General features: G+C 40.8%; 1 protein-coding gene across 3 annotated transcripts in view; it reads left to right on the forward strand.

Annotated features, from left to right (window-relative positions):
- The window catches only part of lrrk1 (leucine-rich repeat kinase 1), a 108,304-nt gene that overhangs the window by 32,432 nt on the left and 54,877 nt on the right, over positions 1 to 20,995 (forward strand). For all 3 annotated transcript variants that reach the window (XM_019356013.2, XM_025910560.1, XM_019356012.2), the window contains 8 exons: positions 572 to 708; positions 1,149 to 1,375; positions 3,374 to 3,501; positions 7,154 to 7,317; positions 7,867 to 8,004; positions 9,116 to 9,228; positions 14,446 to 14,516; positions 15,932 to 16,061. In XM_019356013.2, the coding sequence (XP_019211558.1) occupies positions 572 to 708; positions 1,149 to 1,375; positions 3,374 to 3,501; positions 7,154 to 7,317; positions 7,867 to 8,004; positions 9,116 to 9,228; positions 14,446 to 14,516; positions 15,932 to 16,061 (1,108 nt within the window). The remainder of the gene's footprint in view (positions 1 to 571; positions 709 to 1,148; positions 1,376 to 3,373; positions 3,502 to 7,153; positions 7,318 to 7,866; positions 8,005 to 9,115; positions 9,229 to 14,445; positions 14,517 to 15,931; positions 16,062 to 20,995) is intronic.

The raw sequence follows: 20,995 nt of genomic DNA on the forward strand, positions 1-20,995 counted from the left end.
AAAATCAATAATATCAGTAATCATTAGTAGTGCCAACACAGTTGCAAGTTATCTATGTTATGTGTACTATTATACAGTGACATGAAAAGTTTTCACAGGACTGAATTCTGCAAACAAGTATGTAAACCTATATTGCTTCAGAAGAATTAATAGGATAAGTATCAGTGTCCATGTGCACAAACCTTGGCAGTTTGTCTGGAGCGTACAGGTGTGAGTTAACACAATTCCCAGCAAATTCACCTCAACCTCAGACTGTGCAATTAACTCCCCTGTATACCAAAGTACTTTAGAGTCAAATGTGAAACCAGGTGTCCAACAGTTTCCCACACATCAGCAAATCTGCAACAGAGTGTCCAGATCAAGCTTGCAAGCCTTGATGAACTGAAGTAATGCTGTAAAGAAGAGTTGGCTGGACTTCCTCCACAGTGATGTGAGAGTTAGGGTTAAATTAATGATTCAATTTAGAAAGCTGGGTGTGTTTATTTTTTCTAAGGACTGTATGTGTTTGGAGAAGTGTAATAAAATGACAACATATGGACATATAAAGTAAAGACTGTGTTTTGTTTTGTAGATAATGAGGAGATAGCTCTCTTTCTGCTGCAAAATGGAGCAGGATTCTCTTCATACACACTTATAGACCATCCAGCCTTCAGCAAACGTATTCTCAGACTGAAACTGCAGGAAACATACGAGGCAGAAGGAGACAAGGTCTGTGCTGCTTATCCAGTGAATACTGGATAAGCCGTTTAAGGAGATTACTGTTGTTGATCAGATTTTTTTTTTTTCTTTTTTCTTATCTTCATGTTTGGTCTTCACGCCCTGTCAGATAACTATTCAGGATCTCTGCAGGACTTTGTATTGATTATAGCAAGGAGAGTTTATACAGTACTTATTAAGGACGGTAACTGCATAGTTTTATTGTGTGGGGAAAGTAAATTTTATTAACCTGTTTCCACCAAAACTGCCAACCTTATATGGGTGACCACAATTGTCAAAAAAATAAATAAAGCACTAATAAATTATTAACTAAGGGACTAACTAGTTTCAGAATATGTGACCATTAACAGTTATGAGAGTTAGCTCTGAATGAATCTGTGTTCTTCACAGTCCTCTAGTAAAACCATTGCCCTCTGTGTGTCTACATGTAGGTTGTCAGTGTGTGTTGGAGTGGTCTTCAGCTGCCTTGGTTGGAGCTGGATTGGTTCATGGATGTGTCTGCACACATCACCCAGCTGGACCTGTCATCTAACTGCCTGTCTTCTATGCCCTCTGTGGTGCCCTGGGGTCTCATCAGTCTGAGGACTTTGGATCTTTCTAACAATGCACTTAAGGAGCTTCCTTTAGCAAACAACTCCCAGGAAGTCATCTGCTCCAGGTACATGAGGATACTGTCATAGAACACCTCTATTGGGAATTTGGCAATTTGCTTTAAAAAATTAACCAAAGGAAAGTCATTCACATGCTAATAATTTTGTGTGTGTTGCACTTTTCTTGTCTTGTCTCGGTCTTTGTCTTGCCACCGAACCTTGCCTTGTTCACAATCAGGTAAATGACCTTTCTTCCCAGTGCTTGGTTTTAACTTTCATAGCTCTTCTTGACCGTGTCTACAAGCCTAAAGGCACAGAGTTGCTGCCATGTGATTGGCTGTCCTGATAATCTACAGGGTGGGCCATTTATATGGATACACCGTAATAAAATGGGAATGGTTGGTGATATTAAAGTCCTGTTTGTGGCACATTAGTATATGTGAGGGGGCAAACTCCTCAAGATGGGTGGTGACCATGGTGGCCATTTAGAAGTCGGCCATCTTGGATACAACTTTTGTTTTTTCAATAGGAAGAGGGCCATGTGACACATCAAACTTATTGGTAATGTCACAAGAAAAACAATGGTGTGCTTGGTTTCAACGTAACTGTATTCTTTCATGAGTTATTTACAAGTTTCTGACCACTTATAAAATGTGTTCTATGTGCTGCCCATTGTGTTGGATTGTCAATGCAACCCTCTTCTCCCACTCTTCACACACTGATAGCAACACCGCAGGAGAAATGCCAGCACAGGCATCCAGTATCCGTAGTTTCAGGTACTGCACATCTCGTATCTTCACACCATAGACAATTGCCTTCAGATGACCCCAAAGATTAAAGTCTGAGGGGGTCAGATCGGGAGACCTTGGGGGCCATTCAACTGGCCCACGACGACCAATCCACTTTCCAGGAAACTGTTCATCTAGGAATGCTCGGACTTGGCACCCATAATGTGGTGGTGCACCATCTTGCTGGAAAAACTCAGGGAACGTGCCAGCTTCAGTGCATAAAGAGGGAAACACATGTAGCCTTGAGGTTTCCATTGATGAAGAATGGACCCACTATCGTTGTACCCCATATACCACACCAAACCAGCACTTTTGTTGTTCCAACAGTCTTGGAGGGATCCATCCAATGTGGGTTAGTGTCAGACCAATAGCGGTGGTTTTGTTTGTTAACTTCACCATTCACATAAAAGTTTGCCTCATCACTGAACAAAATCTTCTGCGTGAACTGAGGGTCCTGTTCCAATTTTTGTTTTGCCCATTCTGCAAATTCTGTGCGCCGATCTGGGTCATCCTCGTTGAGATGCTGCAGTAGCTGAAGTTTGTAAGGGTGCCATTTGTGAGTAGCTAATATCCGCCGAAGGGATGTTCGACTAATTCCACTCTCCAGTGACATGCGGCGAGTGCTACGCTGTGGGCTCTTGCTGAATGAAGCTAGGACAGCCACTGATGTTTCTTCATTAGTGACAGTTTTCTTGCATCCACATTTTGGCAAATCCAACACTGAACCACTTTCACGAAACTTAGCAAGCAGTTTGCTGACTGTAGCATGGGAGATGGGTGGTCTCGTAGGGTGTCTTGCATTGAAATCTGCTGCAATGACCCGGTTACTGCGTTCACCAGATATCAACACAATTTCGATCCGCTCCTCACGTGTTAACCTCTTTGACATGTCAATGGCTGTGAACAAAGAGAAACTTGTAAATAACTCATGAAAGAATAAAGTTACGTTGAAACCAAGCACACCATTGTTTTTCTTGTGACATTACCAATAAGTTTGATGTGTCACATGGCCCTCTTCCTATTGAAAAAAACAAAAGTTGTATCCAAGATGGCCGACTTCTAAATGGCCACCATGGTCACCACCCATCTTGAGGAGTTTGCCCCCTCACATATACTAATGTGCCACAAACAGGACTTTAATATCACCAACCATTCCCATGTTATTATGGTGTATCCATATAAATGGCCCACCCTGTATACTTCATGGATTTATAAATAAATGTAATTGTAGGGTTAGGGCTAACCCTAACCCTAACCTCCATTTTTCCTCTGCTTTAGTTTACAACAGGTAAATCTCTCTGAGAACCAGCTGAGCAGTTTGCCACCTGGACTTCTCCATCTCACTCGCATCCAGAAACTCTCTGCTGCCAAGAACCAGCTCACAGTTCTGTTTGACCTCCCTAAAAGTATGTTCCAACTTTTCTTCTATGTATGTACTACTATATACAATTATGGACTAAGGCATGCTAACCATAACCGACTTTTTTTTTTTTTTTTTTTTTGCCTTAAATGGGGGCGATCGTGGGTCAAGAGTTGGGCGTTCGCCTTGTAATCGGAAGGTTGCCGGTTCGAGCCCCGGCTCGGACAGTCTCGGTCGTTGTGTCCTTGGGCAAGACACTTCACCCGTTGCCTACTGGTGGTGGTCAGAGGGCCCGGTGGCGCCAGTGTCCGGCAGCCTCGCCTCTGTCAGTGCGCCCCAGGGCAGCTGTGGCTACAACGTAGCTTGCCATCACCAGTGTGTGAATGTGTGTGTGAATGGGTGAATGACTGGATATGTAAAGCGCTTTGGGGTCCTTAGGGACTAGAAAGCGCTATATAAATACAGGCCATTTACCAGGCCATTTTAAATGGAATAATAGATATAGGTGAGATGACTGAAACAGTAAACGTATAAATCACATACTGTATAGATGAGGACGAGACAAGTAAGATTCTTTGTACTTGAAATAAAACTTGTGTTTATGTATGTAATGTTATGTAACCACATAACTTTAGGGGTGTGGAATTTAAAGAAAGAAAGAATATATTAAGAAGTAAATAATAAATGTATTAAATAATAAATATAAAACATTTAAAAAAACAAAATGAACTAAATGAGAACAAGTCTTAAATGTATTGTTACTAGAGTCTTTGAGGTGGGGGGTCAATGAAAGTTCAAATGTCTCCCAGCACGGACGGGAGCGAGGGTAGCATGGATGCACTTGTTGTGTAAACATAATTTATTTCAAAATTCATCTTTCAGGCTCATCATGTTTGGTTTTAAGTATGATTTTATTCCACTGAAACAACCGTGTACCTTGTTGTATTCAGGGAGTAAACCATTACAACCCACTTTCAATAGCTGTCAGGAGTTTAAAAACCAAAAAGGTTCATTTTGAGTCTCCTTTGCCCCTTCTCACCTGGGTGTCACACAGTCTTTCCCACTTCACATCCTTCAGAGATGAGCAGGTGAAAGAACATCACAGATGAAGGAGCACATAAAATAAAGGAAAAAATGTTCAAATAAACAGACAAATATGTATGGAAGGAAATTTGTCTCAAAGGGGTTCCAAATAAGGCTGGGTATGGTAACGGATTCGATTCCATTTTTACTCAGACAATCAGAAATATTCTAATTCAGATCATTTATCAGTACTGACACTTGTGAGACTTCATCAGAGGTGTAAACATCGCAGCAGATGCCTTTGTGTCAAAGTAACTGAGGATAAAGCACAGAAAAACATGAAGGAGATTTTCCTGGCCTGGATTTTTATAGCAGATACCCTTAAAAATATTCTGCAGTAGAACAAAAATGGAAGAAACCATGAATCAACATATGAACATTACCTGATGCTACTGAAGTGAAGCAGAGCAAAGTTATAGAGGTTTTATTAGAGACATGGCTATAACGCGGTTCACCTTTCGCGGCCTCGCTGTTTCGCAGATTTTGTATGTGCAATTTTGCATGCTTTTTTTTTCTTACAGCGCATTGTGTTCTGCCTCCTGATTGGATGTAGACCATTGTCAATCAATCTTGTGCCTTGTCTCCTGTACAGTACAGAATGTCTTCAGCTTGCCAAATTTACATAAATCTTCTATCGCTAGCAGTGTGACTCTGAAGTGCTGTACTGTATGTTTGTAAGTTTTCTCCCCAACAAACAATGTAGATGAAACGTTTCATTCTATAATACTGGACCTATTTTTCTACGAAGGTTTGAACTTTGAGAGTGTTTAAACAAGAGAGAAAAGTGTGAAAATGTTCGTGCCTGTCTGAGAAAAGTGTATAAAGTATGTAGTGAAAGACCTAGAATCAGCACATACAATTGTTTAAAAAAAAAAAAAAAATAATAATGCGCTCACCTGACTGGCCTGTATGCACGCTCACCACGCAAGACTCCATTGCTGAAGAGAAAGCTGTTTACCGTTTGCTCTGCATTTAGACAAGCCTGTGAAATACTTGGAGAATTTAGTCTGGTCAGATGAGACCAAAATGAACTCTTAACATAAAGACCATGTTTGGAGGTCAAAAGGCATTGTCTATAGTTGTAGGAAAAAAAGGAGCATCGAAACTGAACTTATTTTCTGAGATTTGTTGAAAGACACCTTTAAAACCTTTACAAAGGGACCAATACAGCACCTACATCTTGCTATTTGTCAATACAAGATAATAACCACTCCTGTACCGATTGTGTGGGTACAATCTTTGTCTATTCAGCTGTAGGGAGCTCAGTTCTCACAGTCATGTAGGCACCAGTCTGATAATGAAGACACAAAGTGTGCGTCATGACCTTGAACACGTTTTATAATTGTTGTTGTTTTTCAGATCTTCACACTCATTCTTTGTTCAAGAAAGTCACAGTGACATATCAACAGTACACAGGGGTTAGATCATTACAAACACAGTTTGTATAGTTTTCTACATGGATATTGAATGAATGTTGAAATCCCATATTCTTTAAATCACCTGAAGAATGGAATTATATATTTTAATTATTTAAACTGAAGAATCTCAAGTAAAACCAGAGCATTTGCACATCCATTCTACTTTGGGGTGTGTGTGTGTGTGTGTGTGCGTGCGCGCGTGCGTGTGTGTGCGTGCGCGCGTGTGTGTGTGTGTGATGAATAATGAACTGTCAGTTTAAATTACTTCAAATGAGCAGCTAAGAATTTTGTTTAAAAAACCTGTTTCAGTGGCAAGAAAACCTATACAAACTAAAAACAGAGATGAATATAGGTTTGATTTGCTAAAAGATGGGAGAATCCATTACACACGGGTCAATGGTTTCAGTTTTAATCACCCAGTCACCAACTGCAAAGATTTGAACCACCTGTCTGCTGAAGACAAATGCAGCAATGAATGCAGCAACCCCGGCTAGAAGGTACTCATTCGCACTAATAAATCCTACAAATGTAGTGTGTGCTATTGCATAAGCACGCTTATTAAATCTGACAAATATTGTGCTATTGGACACTGAAGAAATTTTGAGCATGCATAAGCTACTGCAAGGTCAGTTTTCAGAGGACAATAGAATCAATAGGGGAAGTCATCAGAAGCAAAGAACTGAAGAGTTTTATGTTGTGAGAAAAAAGCTGACATCAGGAGTAAAGATCAGTTGCTATGGTGATTGGCGCCACTGGCAGGAGAGGGAGGTGTGAAAAACTCTTGTGTTTCAGGGTGAGGCACAAAAAGAGCCAGGTAGACAGGAATTTGGCTCTGAAACAAATGCTTCCTAAGAGAACATACAAGTGACTGTGAGCGCCATGTCATGTTTTTCTTAGGGGAACAAGTAATTATTTCTCTAAATGATATGCAAATCAACTTATATATTTTATTGTCTTTTTTTGTGTATTATCTTTCCATTGAAATTAAATAACCATAACAATTAGAGACTATTTATTTCTTTAAGTGAGCAAAAAGAATGTGGGGAAAAAAGTGGGGGGAAAAAATAAAAATTGATTTTTAGATCATTTTTCACGTACTGTGTCAGATATATTTTTGAGCATCCCACTTTTATTTGTTGTAAATCACACTAGTTTTAATGTCTAGTTTATATGTGTTGTTTAATTCCATTCTAACAGCCACTAACTGGATCGGTCTTCGTAAGCTAGAGGAGCTGGATGTGTCTGATAACTGCCTGACCAGTCTGCCCACAGCTGTCATGCACTGTTTGAAATCCCTGAGACTCCTCAATGTGAACAGGAACAAGCTGAGCACCTTCCCTGACCCCTGGGCCTGTCCACTGGTAAAAAGCCATAATTTTTCCTTTCTGTTTTTTTCTCTCCTAACAATAATATACTGCAGATGCAATTAGCCTTGTTTTTTTCATTTTCATTTTATGTACTTTAAAGTTAGATCATCACTCTCAGAGTGCAGTTACTTATCGGCGTCACCATTTTAAAGTAAGCGAGCTTGATTTTCATCAAGTGAAGACATTTTTCCACAAAGTTTGATCAAATTTGACATGGAAGTATAGTCTTACTGTCAGACACAGACAAAAAAGCTGATTGCTAAACACACCTTGGCTCCATTTTGGATGTCTTTTTTTAAATTTTTTTTTTAATGCCAACAAGAAGCTACACCAGCTGGTGGTTTCAAAATGTTATTCCCCTTTGTTTTCCCCCTGCATGAAACCCACTGGTCAATAGGTCATACTGGACAAACAAATAACAAAAATGTTCTGATACCAAAAAACGTGTTCCTTGATACAAATTCTATACATTCACCCACAGAGATCAGTTTTTTATAAGGTATGCACTAATACATATATATATTTCTGTCTTTTCCTATGCAGAAGCAATGCAAAGCTTCTTCCAATTTGATTGAGAATCTTCCAAACACCATCTCCATCTTTTGGAGGAATCATCTGGAAGAAGTAGACTTCTCTGACAACAGTCTGAAGGAACTTCCTTCATATATCTTTGAACTGGAGGTAGGAACACTGATGTAGATCTTTTATTAGATATATTTATATCCATCAAGATGGAAAAATCTCTTAATTAAAAAACAAGCAAACAAACGGTTGACTACTTAAAGTAGTAGTAGTGATCTGAACAACCTCCAGATGGCACTACTTCTCTGTGTTTGGCTTTTGATTATGAATCTTTTAAATTCTGCAGTCTAAAACAAATGCAGCATAAATATGTTAGATGCAAAAATATCTGGCTTAGCCTGCAGATTTTGATTTGGTGCATGGATTGTAGTGCTCTTAATATAACAGTGGACATCCAAACTTTAAACCAGCTACGATCAGTTAATAAACATTAAAACATAGTTATATTACTGTATTATACTACTGTGGGTAGACTGATGCATTACAGGATGGGTAAGATAAAAAATGTTAAAACTTAAGAGGTTCTTTAGATTTATTTATTTTCATTTTATTTATTTGCAGTTATTTGTCTCACAGTTGTGACACCGTTGGTTAGACAAACTGAGGTAGAACCAGCAAATAAGTAGGCAAAAGGGAATAAAATATTAGTCTTTAAAACACTTTATCTTAGATGTTCTGATAAGTCCATTCCAAAGTAGTGGCTTAATCATATTATTATATTTGTCATACATTAGTCCGAAGACTTTTTGGTCACTGCAGTTAGCAAACTTTCCCTATTGCTGATGACCTTATTGACATTGTTAATGATACAGTATACTTAACTTGAATCGCCAGGGGGTGGCTGTACTACTGAACGGAAGGTTGGTGGCTTGATCCCTGGCTCCCCGAGTCCCTATCCTTGGGCAAGATACTAGACCCAAGTTGCTCTTGGATGCATCCATCGGAGTGTGAATGTGTGTAAATGTTAGCTAGTAAGCACTTAAAGCGTAGAAGAAAGTGCTTGTGTGAATGTGGCATGTTGTATTATGCGTTTTGAGTGCTCTGGGAGAGTAGAAAAGTGCTATATAAGAATCAGTCCATTTACCAGAGACCACAGTGCTCTTATCACCTTAGCCATGATGTAAACAGCCAGCTGTATTTTCCTTGGATTGAAAAAGTGAATGTGTGGTTTGCAGTATCTAATTTGTCTTCTCATTCGTTGTCCTATCAGGCTGTGGTCTCTTTGAGACTGTGTGAGAATTACATTACAACACTCCCAGCCCCCAATAAGTGGAAGTGCTCTAAGCTCAAGACACTTGATCTTTCTCAAAACCATCTGGGCAAGTACGTCCTGTCATCACAAACACACCATCATGTATATTTTGTCTAGTACAGTCAACTGGTCCAAAGGACTCATGTTGAGTCTAGCTAAGCTTTCATAACACTTTAGTGAATGAACAGAGTCGACTGAATTATTCATTAATTATTGATTTTGAATACTTTTGTGAAATCTTGTTAGGTCAAGCTTTTAACTTCTATGGATAGTTTAAGCTATTCATGTGTTTAATTGAGCTTAAGCTGCGTAAGTGTGTCTGCTTTGCATATACAGCTACTTTTCATGGTCTTGTGGGTGAAGAGCAGATTTAAAAAAAAAAACAGGTAGTTAATCTACAAAAGCTGGAAAGAGCCATAGAAAGTCCTTAATCCTTAGCAGGAGTGGTATCTGTTACTGGTATCTGCTCCTTTGTGCAAGGAGGACTAAGATGAGGACTGCCTCAGCCCTACAAAATCACCTCCAGCAGGCCACTATTGTGAATATCTCTGACCAGACCGAAATGACTGGCATTTTCCAATGAATACCAAAATCTGGCGCAGGTATTCGTTGCCACTTGCACAATGAAATTCCTTGCACGGAAATTCAACAACCTATGTACATAGAATTCACCAGCCACATGTGCAAAGAAGTCATCACACACATAACTGTGTCACACTCTTGCAAACTGGTTTAAAGGATTTCTTCTTTCAGCCGGTCTAGAGGCCACCCCAAAATAGAGCCTGTTCAGTTTCTTCCTGTGTCCAGAGGAGAAACTTCTGCTCCAACAGACCACACCATAAAAGAAGGCTGATGCCACCATAGAGTCATAGAAGGGTTTCAGGAGCTCCCTCTGCACTCCAAAAAACCTGAGGGGTCTGCATAAAGCTAAGCTCTGGCGAAATTAAAAAGTTTCTCACAGTGCTCCCTCCACTTGCTAGTGTCCAGCAACGATCTCATCTGGAGCCGAAGATAAGCAAGGACCAGTCTTTCCAGGGTCTTCATCAAGTGTGATGTCAGAATCACCAACTGTTGAGGTCTGTGGGCTTTTGAAGATAAAACCAGAGCTATTGAAAAAGTTATTAACTTCATTCACCCACTTTGTTTCATAACAAAACGTGAATTTAAAACTATTCCAGCTTTGTGGGTCCTGAGGGGATCTCCTCCCAGATCTAGACCAGAACCTAAAAAAGTTCCTGGACAGTCTGAGGTACAACCTGGTGTCATTGAATGGACCGAAACACAGACAGAGTTATTCTACTGGGGGCCATCCATCAGGAACTGCCTGCAAACTCTTGCCACATGGGGCCAGGCATCGTCCTACACCAACCCCGGAACCCAGGACCCACTGCACTAGCTTAGGCTCCTACAATGGGTCGAGGGATTATATCTTTATTCTTAATGGCAGTCATTATGCTATTGCCTACTCCATAGAGGTCTGTGCTTCCAATTATGTATACCTTTCCCCAAACCATCACTGACCCACCTCCAAAAATGATCAAGCTGATAGGCAGCATAACATTCTCCACAGCTTCTACTGACCCTTTCACCTCTGTCACATGTGCTCAGGATGAACCTGGTCTCATTTGGGAAAAGCACAGGATGGACCCAACGATTCTGTTTTTCAATGAAAAATGCCAGTCATTTCTGAATGTTTAGTCAGAGACATTCACAACAGTGGCCTGCTGGAGGTCATTCTGTAGGGCTGAGGCAGTCTTCATCCTGGTCCTCCTGGCACAAAGGAGCAGATACCAGTTACACATAAAGATCCCAAGGGTTAAATGTAATGTATACTTTATTGATCCCCATGGGAGAATTCCTCTCTGCATTTAACCCATTCACTCAGTGAAGAGTGGGCATCCATTGGGCCCCCGGGGAGCAGTGCGTAGGGATGGTACAGGGGTACCTCAGGGTAGTCGTTCAGTGGAATCGAATGCCTGACCTTCAGATCATGGGGCCACCACTCTACCTACTGAGCTATCCCTTCTATGGCCCTGTCCAGCTCTCCTAGATTAAATGACTATCTCCATAAATCTGCTCCATGCTCTTCCAACTGTGCTGAGAACGTGGATCTGAAATTTTTTTTTGCATTTTTGTAAGCATGCATTGTCAGAAGACATTTAGTTGGAACAACTAGAAATACATGCTTTCAGTCTTGCATCATAGGCGCATGTCATTACTAATTATTCACAAACTACTATATGCTATGTATCCTATATGCCCTCACTGGCCACTTTGTTACATATACTTTGCTGCTTCCAGATTGGACTCATTTTGCCTTCAGAGCTGCCTTTATTCTTTGTGGAATAGATCAGTGTTAATTTCATTGACCAATAATTTTTGTCATAGTCTTTCTCAATGACCTTTTTTTTTTCCTGATGAAAAAAAGATGATAACTAAATAAAGAAATGTTCAAGGAGAAGAACTATGATGTAATGACACCTTTGTCAACAAATACATATGAAAGTGTGAAAGCCCTCAACAAACAGGGTTTAAGAGGGGGTTCAGCTAACTCAAATGCTCCGTGTTTTAGAGGAAAACACAACAATAAAGCACAGGCCCATTTGCTCCAAGGCTTGACATGATGTGTATTCTTTTCTGCATATCTTGGTTGTGATGAGTGGTTATTTGGGAGAGCCAGAGATTATTATTAACTCATAATTAAATGCAGAGAGGTGTTTTAGTACACAGTGAGTAAAAAGGGGTGAGAGAAGGAAAAACGCTGAGTACATCATGGGAAGCCCCCAGCAGCATTAGGCTATTGCAGCACAACTAAGGGTCCATTCAGGGTCTGATCGAGACCTAATTATAAACTTTGTCAAAAAGAAAAGTCTTAAACCTAATCTTAAAAGTGGAGAAGGTGTCCGTCTCCCGAATCCAAGCTGGGAGCTGGTTCCACAGAAGAGGGGCCTGAAAGCTGAAGGCTCTGTCTCTCATATTACGTTTACATATCCTAGGAACCACAAGTAAGCCATCTGAGAGCAAAGTGCTCTGTTGGGGTGTTATGGTACTATGAGGTCTTAAAGATAATGCCGTCCAGAGTAAACATCTGGTTAGACACCATATTTGTAAGATTTCTAGGGCCAAGTACAATAATCTCAGATTTATCTGAATATACAAAGTGGGCCATTTATATGGATACACCGTAATAAAATGGGAATGGTTGGTGATATTAAAGTCCTGTTTGTGGCACATTAGTATATGTGAGGGGGCAAACTCCTCAAGATGGGTGGTGACCATGGTGGCCATTTAGAAGTCTGTCATCTTGGATACAACTTTTGTTTTTTCAATAGGAAGAGGGCCATGTGACACATCAAACTTATTGGTAATGTCACAAGAAAAACAATGGTGTGCTTGGTTTCAACGTAACTTTATTCTTTCATGAGTTATTTACAAGTTTCTGACCACTTATAAAATGTGTTCAATGTGCTGCCCATTGTGTTGGATTGTCAATGCAACCCTCTTCTCCCACTCTTCACACACTGATAGCAACACTGCAAGAGAAATGCCAGCACAGGCGTCCAGTATCCGTAGTTTCAGGTGCTGCACATCTCGTATCTTCACACCATAGACAATTGCCTTCAAATGACCCCAAAGATAAAAGTCTAAGGGGGTCAGATCGGGAGACCTTGGGGGCCATTCAACTGGCCTACGACGACCAATCCACTTTCCAGGAAACTGTTCATCTAGGAATGCTCGGACCTGGCAACCATAATGTGGTGGTGCACCATCTTGCTGGAAAAACTCAGGGAACGTGCCAGCTTCAGTGCATAAAGAGGGAAACACATCATCATGAAGCAATTTCAAATATCCAGTGGCCTTGAGGTTTCCATTGATGAAGAATGGACCCACTATCGTTGTACCCCATATACCACACCAAACCAGCACTTTTGTTGTTCCAACAGTCTTGGAGGGATCCATCCAATGTGGGTTAGTGTCAGACCAATAGCGGTGGTTTTGTTTGTTAACTTCACCATTCACATAAAAGTTTGCCTCATCACTGAACAAAATCTTCTGCATGAACTGAGGGTCCTGTTCCAATTTTTGTTTTGCCCATTCTGCAAATTCTGTGCGCCGATCTGGGTCATTCTCGTTGAGATGCTGCAGTAGCTGAAGTTTGTAAGGGTGCCATTTGTGAGTAGCTAATATCCGCCGAAGGGATGTTCGACTAATGCCACTCTCCAGTGACATGCGGCGAGTGCTACGCTGTGGGCTCTTGCTGAATGAAGCTAGGACAGCTACTGATGTTTCTTCATTAGTGACAGTTTTCTTGCGTCCACATTTTGGCAAATCCAACACTGAACCACTTTCACGAAACTTAGCAAGCAGTTTGCTAACTGTAGCATGGGAGATGGGTGGTCTCGTAGGGTGTCTTGCATTGAAATCTGCTGCAATGACCCGGTTACTGCTTTCACCAGATATCAACACAATTTCGATCTGCTCCTCACGTGTTAACCTCTTCGACATGTCAATGGCTGTGAACAAAGAGAAACTTGTAAATAACTCATGAAAGAATAAAGTTACGTTGAAACCAAGCACACCATTGTTTTTCTTGTGACATTACCAATAAGTTTGACGTGTCACATGGCCCTCTTCCTATTGAAAAAACAAAAGTTGTATCCAAGATGGCCGACTTCTAAATGGCCACCATGGTCACCACCCATCTTGAGGAGTTTGCCCCCTCACATATACTAATGTGCCACAAACAGGACTTTAATATCACCAACCATTCCCATTTTATTACGGTGTATCCATATAAATGGCCCACCCTGTAGAAGCAGCACATTGAATGTTATGCAGGTCTTTATGTCTTTCAAGATATTCCTGCAGTTTAACTAAATGGTGTGTGTTATACTGGTCCCAGCACAAGAAAAAATAATCAGAGAGAAAGAGTCTAAAAAATTATCAATATTATTGAAAGCAGTTGTAGATAATGATATGTTTCTGAGATGGTTATAATGATATATATAAAATAATGATTACATAATTTTATAAAAACCTAAAAACTGACACTGGTGTATCATCTGTGTTTCATTTTGTCTATTATACAGAGAGTGCTGTAGCATAAGAGATTTATGAACATATAAATTTGTCTTCCATTCTCAGTGATTGAGAAGACAAGAAAAGTAATAGCTGCATACGATTTACTATTTTAACTCGGGTGAATCATCAGGACTGTTGTTTATTTTTAAAGTCACTGTTCTTCACATGAGTGGACTGCTAATTGTATTTTAAAATGTGTCTATTAGAACAGAGGATAGTCCCAAATCCAGGAGACTGGCCTTCCTGACTACGTGGAACAGGAGGGACCCAGATCCAGGTAAAGGTCAATTCCCAGCTGTTCTGTAAAAGCTGCTCTCTCTGTGTGTGTATAGTTTATATTTTGCTTATATGTATGTATGTGTATATGTATGTGTGCATATATATGTATATATATATCGCCCTGTGCGTAGGGCCGGACGGCGCTAACACATTAACGAGCTTGCTGCACTAACACATTGACCTTGTGCAGCCCTCACACACGGGGTGATCCGCGCTAACTGACTAACATTTGCCACGTTAATGCGGTTATGGTGTTAACGTCATTTTAACGAGATTAACGCTGGCAGCACTAATATATATGTAGATGTAATTATGTAGCAAAGAACTGACAAAAAATCGGAATTGAATTGAATTCAGAAGTTATAGGTACCTCAGTTGATCATACAGACAATCGGACTTAAAGGTACACCCTGTTTATTTATCTTCTGTAAATCATACACATTTGATGTAGCTTCCCCTGGGTTTAGCCTGTGGTATGAGGTCTGGACAACAGCATCGTCTTATTTTAGTAAAATGTCTTAGTTTATTGTACTTTATTGTATATGCGTTTACTTGTTCTAACTGCTTCAGACAATCTCTTACCCTCTTCCTGTAACCACTACCTGGGTCTCTTTTTTAGGTATTAAGTATTTTTGTCACTTAGCAGTGACAAAGTTTTCTCATCATAGTCCTTCTGGTTTAGCAAAGCCATGCACCCACCTTTGTCTGCCAGAAGGGTGAGAATGTTGTTGTCATTATTAAGTGATGTGAATGCCTTTCTCTCCTTCTTACTCATGTTGGATGCTCAGGGCTTTGCATTGCTGAGACAGGCCAACATCCTCGGGGTGGCATCCTTGTCTCTTCTGGCCGCTGACGACACTCTCTGTATTTTGCTGGTGTTTCTGTCACACAACAAGTTGGCCAAACTTCTGTTGACAAGTTTTTTCAGGCCTTAAGTGCAAGTACCTAGCCATGCACTTTACCTTTACAAACATTTGTGAAAGAAATGGCTCTTCTAAAGAGCTGTCATTGCATACCACCACTGCAACAAGTCAGTTCCTGGAATTCCTTCCCTCTTAGATTTTCCAGGATTAACTGTAAGTTGTATTATTGCAGAGTGGAAGCATTTTGCAACCACAGCAATTCAACAATAAAGTGGCAAACTATAGTTGCGGAGCAGGGTTGCTTATTGCTGAGGCACACGACGCTTAATAGCCACCAGACACTCTATTGACTGCAGAGTTCAAATTCTCCTCTGGTGTTAATATCAGCACAAACTTGTACACCTGGAGCGTCATCGCCAAGACGTTCTTGTAGGTGGGCCATTAGTTACCCAGTGCTTTTGTGTATGTAGTATAGTATGTGGTTAAACTGTATCTTTGACTTCCTGTGTGTGTTTGAGCAAATGCACTATCTGTGGCTCTGTTCTTTTAGTGTGTGCAATAGAGTTCCCTGTTGTTCTGCGTGATTCACTGGAAGTGCTCCACTTGAATGACAACCAGCTGGAATGTGTTCCCCAATCAGTCTGTGGTCTGCACAACCTCACTGAGCTCTACCTCTCAAAGTAAGTTCCCTGTGACTAAAAATGGCGCCGGTGTACGTGGCTGCTCGTCTGTCGCTGTCAGTTTTGTTTGTTTTTATATTGCTCCTGTCGTGTGTCACTCAAGAAATCGGGTCATTACTGGTGTACGATCGCCAATCGCTTCTGAACCTCCGAAGTTCTGGACAAAATACAGCTCCATTTTCTAACGGAGGTCAGAATTCATGGTGTCCGCTGCTGTCACATATCCCAACTTGCCTATGCCGTGCAGTCATGCTACCTCCCCGGCGAAGACGTTGGGGTAGGCGCAGTGGTCGGCTGGTTAAACTCAAGATCTCTTTAGCGCACCATCCCACTACGGTCAAAGGAATACAGAGATTATTTCCTGGAGTTTTTGTGCACCGACATTTCCTGGACCCCGTGGATTCCTGCCTCATCCCCGTGGTCTGCCAGGATGACGCGCCGCTCCTCCGTGACCCCTGTCCTCCTCGGCTCAACGTGCGCCGGGCGAACCTCCGCAATCTGAGGCCGCTGTGTCGGATTCCCTGTGCCGCTGGGGCTTTTACCTCATCCCCGGCTCCTGTCAGGATTGGGCTGGTAAACGCCAGATCGCTGGTGAACAAATCTTTTATTCTGAATGAGTCATTCATCTCCTGGAAACTGGACTTCATGTGTGTCACGGAGACTTGGCTTAATACTGGTGAGTCCAGTACTTTATCTGAACTTTTACCAGCGGGTTGTTCCTATTTTAACACACCAAGGACATCAGGGAGAGGAGGAGGTACGGCGGTTGTTTTTAAAAAGGATTTTAAATGTAAACAGTGTGTTTTACAGCCCTCGTTTTCCAGCTTCGAGCTCACGTGTTTTGAAGTTAATCGCTCTAACTCTGTGCTCTTTGCTGTTATTTATCGTCCCCCTAAATACAATAAGAATTTCATAAATGACTTTTCAGAATTTCTAGCTGGGATTATGCCCAACTACGATCATGTTCTTATTGTGGGAGATTTTAATATCCATGTCTGTTGCCCTGATAAACCTCTGGTGAAGGAGTTTTTAAGCCTCATTGACTCTTTTAATCTGGTCCAGTCCGTACCTGGTCCCACACATGAACACGGACACACACTAGACCTGGTCTTGTCACACAGTCTACCTGTGTCTAACGTGGAAGTGACTGACACTGCTTTCTCTGACCATATGGCTGTATTATTTGATGCTGTGTTTTCACGCACTACAGTTCAAACCAGCGCTCCTGTTCGCCGCTGTCGGATTATTAACCCTTCCACTGCTGCCCAGTTCGCAACTGCTTTTAACCAGCTGTCTTTCCCCGCCGATCGTACTCCCTTGGACACAGAGACCCTCAGCTCCTGGTTTCAATATTCTTGCCTTACTATTCTGGATTCTGTGGCACCATTAAAAACCAGGAAGCCCAAGGCTAAAACTGACCCTTGGTTTAATGACGCCACTCGGGCTGTGAGGAGGGAGTGTCGTAGAGCTGAACGCAGATGGAAGAGGGACAAACTGCAGGTGTCTCTTCAAATCCTAAAGGACTGCTGGCGCCTCTATCAGGATACAGTCAAAGAGGCTAAAAGAAAATATTTCTCTAAGATCATTTCCTCCAACAGTCACAATCCATGTGTGTTATTTAAATCTATTGACTCAGTCTTAAATGCTCCACAAAGTGGCTGTTTGGAGGCCTCTCATAAACTAATGATTTTATGCGTTTTTTCATTAAGAAGGTTGCAACCACACGGGCTCTCATTTCTTCCCCTGAGTCTGACCCCTCTGTCTTGATCCCTTGCTCTGCTGTTTTTAACCAGTTTGAGCCTGTGTCCCTTCCTTATTTAGAGGATGTGGTCGGCTACCTGAGGCCCTCTGGTTCCCCAAATGATCCTGTCCCACCACAGTTTTTTAAGGAGATTTTTCCTAGCATAGGCCAGGCTGTTCTTACTGTTATAAACAGCAGTTTAATATCTGGTGTAGTCCCTGCTAATTGTAAGCATGCGGTAGTACAACCCTTGCTTAAGAAACCTGCCCTGGACCACACTGTATTGGCTAACTACAGACCTATCTCCAAGTTGTCCTTTATGTCTAAAATCTTAGAGAAAATTGTACATTGCCAATTGATGGATTTTTTAAATGAGAATGGTATCCTGGAGGTCTTTCAATCAGGTTTTAAAAACTTTCATAGCACAGAGTCAGCACTCTTAAAGGTTTTTAATGATATCCTCCTTACCTGTGACTCTGGTAATCATGTTGTTCTTGTCCTCCTTGACCTAACAGCTGCCTTTGACACTGTAGACCACAACATTTTACTGTCTCGCTTGCACCATCTTGCAGGCATTCGTGGTACTGCTTTGAAATGGTTTAGGTCTTATCTTTGTGACAGAACTTTTAGTGTTAATTTTTTAGGGTATGAGTCTTCCTCTGCCACTTTTCAGTCTGGGGTCCCGCAGGGCTCAATTTTAGGGCCTCTGCTTTTTTCATTATATTTACAGCCCCTGGGAACCATCCTCAGAAGGCATGGACTATCCTTCCACTGCTATGCTGACAACTGTCAGATTTATCTGCCTCTGAAGCAGAAAGAGGCCTTCTCTATTAAGCCACTTCTAGCATGTCTAGAAGACATTAAATCTTGTATGTCCCTAAACTTTCTAAGGTGTAATTCAAGCAAAACTGAGGTGATTCTGTTTGGTCCTAGTGGACCTTGTGAACCCTCTGCTATTGATTTGGGACCCCTGGCAGAGTATTTTAAATCTGTTGTTACAAACCTGGGTTTTAAGATGGACAGTGATTTTAAATTAGACAGTCAAATTAGGGCTACTGTCAAGTCCAGTTTTTATCATTTAAGGTGCTTGGCAAAGATAAGACCTATTTTATCCAGGCCGCATCTTGAAACGGTAATCCATGCTTTTATTTCATGTCGTCTAGATTGCTGTAATGCACTGTATTGTGGAGTTAGTCAGCATCTTCTCTCTCGTCTGCAGCTGGTCCAGAATTCTGCTGCACGACTTTTAACCAAAACTCGTAAAAGACAGCACATAACTCCCATCCTGGCTTCACTCCATTGGCTGCCTGTATATCTTAGAGTTCATTTTAAAATCCTCATGTTTGTGTTTAAATGTTTAAACGGTCTTGCCCCAACTTACCTCTCTGAGCTTCTGCATCCTTACTCACCCCCCAGGTCTCTCAGGTCAGCTGACAAGCTGCTCCTGGAGGTACCCAGGTCCAAGAGGAAGCTCAGAGGGGACAGGGCCTTCTCTATTGTTCCACAGATTAGGAGCAGCAATCTGCCCCAGCACATTAGAGAGGCCCCTTCACTGTCCACTTTTAAAACACGTCTTAAAACCCATTTTTACTCCTTGGCATATGACACAGTCTGACCCTGATTTTATTGATTTTATTGTTTTGATCTAATGTGCTGATTTTATTGTTTTAAATGTAATTCTCATCATCATTTTTTATACTATTTTATTATTGTCTTTGCTATTTGTGCTAATTTTATTTATTTTAATGTCATTTTAATAATCATTTTTTATATATATATTTTATTTATTTTTTTATATTATTATTTTTCTTATTTTTTAACATGTTCAATGTATCATTTTGGCATGTCAAGTGTACAGCACTTTGTGTTCAGCTGGGGGGCTGATCTGAAAGTGCTATATAAATAAATTGCTTGCTTGCTTGCTTGTCTGTCTGCCAACACCCACCTGTGCTTCCTCATATTTCACACTGTTCTTATTGATTCAAATTTTAAAAAGTTACAAACCTCAAAATTGTTTTTCTGTTAACAATATATGGGATGTGCAGGCCAGACACTGCAGTTACAGACCAATTTTTGTAGGGGAAAAATCATATGTATATTTTCCTGAGATACAAAGTCAAAACAGTACTCAGCAGTGTAGTGTACAGTGCTGCATCGAAGCATGAAAGTCGACTGGAAGAGAAAAGTGTGGTAGGAACAGATGCCCAAGAAGCAGGGATGATCACAGCCTTGAGATGGTTTTTAGAACTAGGAAAGGCTTAAAAATTAGTATACTGAAACTGGTGTCAGTGTACAACGAACCACTCCACACAGATGTCATCAGGAGAGGTGATACAGCTGTTGGTCTCATGACCAATAACAGCCAATCCAATCAATCGTATATTGGACAAACAAAAGATAAATTAAAAATCTGTCAGTGATGCATATTGCTTGGAAAATAATGCCTATAAAAAATCTACCCAAGCCATAAAAAAAAGAATAAAAATGTACATAAGCCACAAAAACAACATAAAAAATCCAACTAATCCAGCAAACAACAACAAAAAATGAACAAAAACAGACACACACATAAAAAAACCCCATAATATCCCAAATAGGGCTGGGTATCGTCACTGATTTCAAGAATCGATTCGATTCCGATTCACAAGGTCCCGAATCGATTCGATCCACGATTCGATTTTAATCGGGGAAATTTTGCCTCAGACAGTCAGAAATATTATAATTCTGATCATGTATCAGTACATTTCCATATTTTTATATCTATAAAAAGAAAGCTGACACTTGCGAGACTTTATCAAAGGTGTGAGCATCACAGCAGATGCCTTTGTGTCAAAGTAGCTGAGGATAAAACACAGAAAAACATGAAGGCGACTTTCCTGGCCTGGGATTTTATAGCAGATAAGCTTAAAAATATTCTGCAGTAGATCAAAAACGAAAGAGAACCATTAATCAACATATGAACATTACCTGATACTGCTGAAGTGAAACAGAGCAAAGTTACAGCGGTTTTATTAGAGACATGGCTAAGCACTTTGTAATTTTGCATAATTTTAAAAAGTTTAAATTTGTTCAGTATTGAACAGCAGAAATGAGGCTTTCTTTTCGTAAGTAGGTAAAAGGAAAAAAAAAAAAAACAGCGTCCGACAGCGCTGTAAACAACGGTAGACTTGTGCATAATAAGCAAGGGAATAAT

Source organism: Oreochromis niloticus, linkage group LG1, assembly GCF_001858045.2.
Source record: "Oreochromis niloticus isolate F11D_XX linkage group LG1, O_niloticus_UMD_NMBU, whole genome shotgun sequence".
NCBI lineage: Eukaryota > Metazoa > Chordata > Actinopteri > Cichliformes > Cichlidae > Oreochromis > Oreochromis niloticus.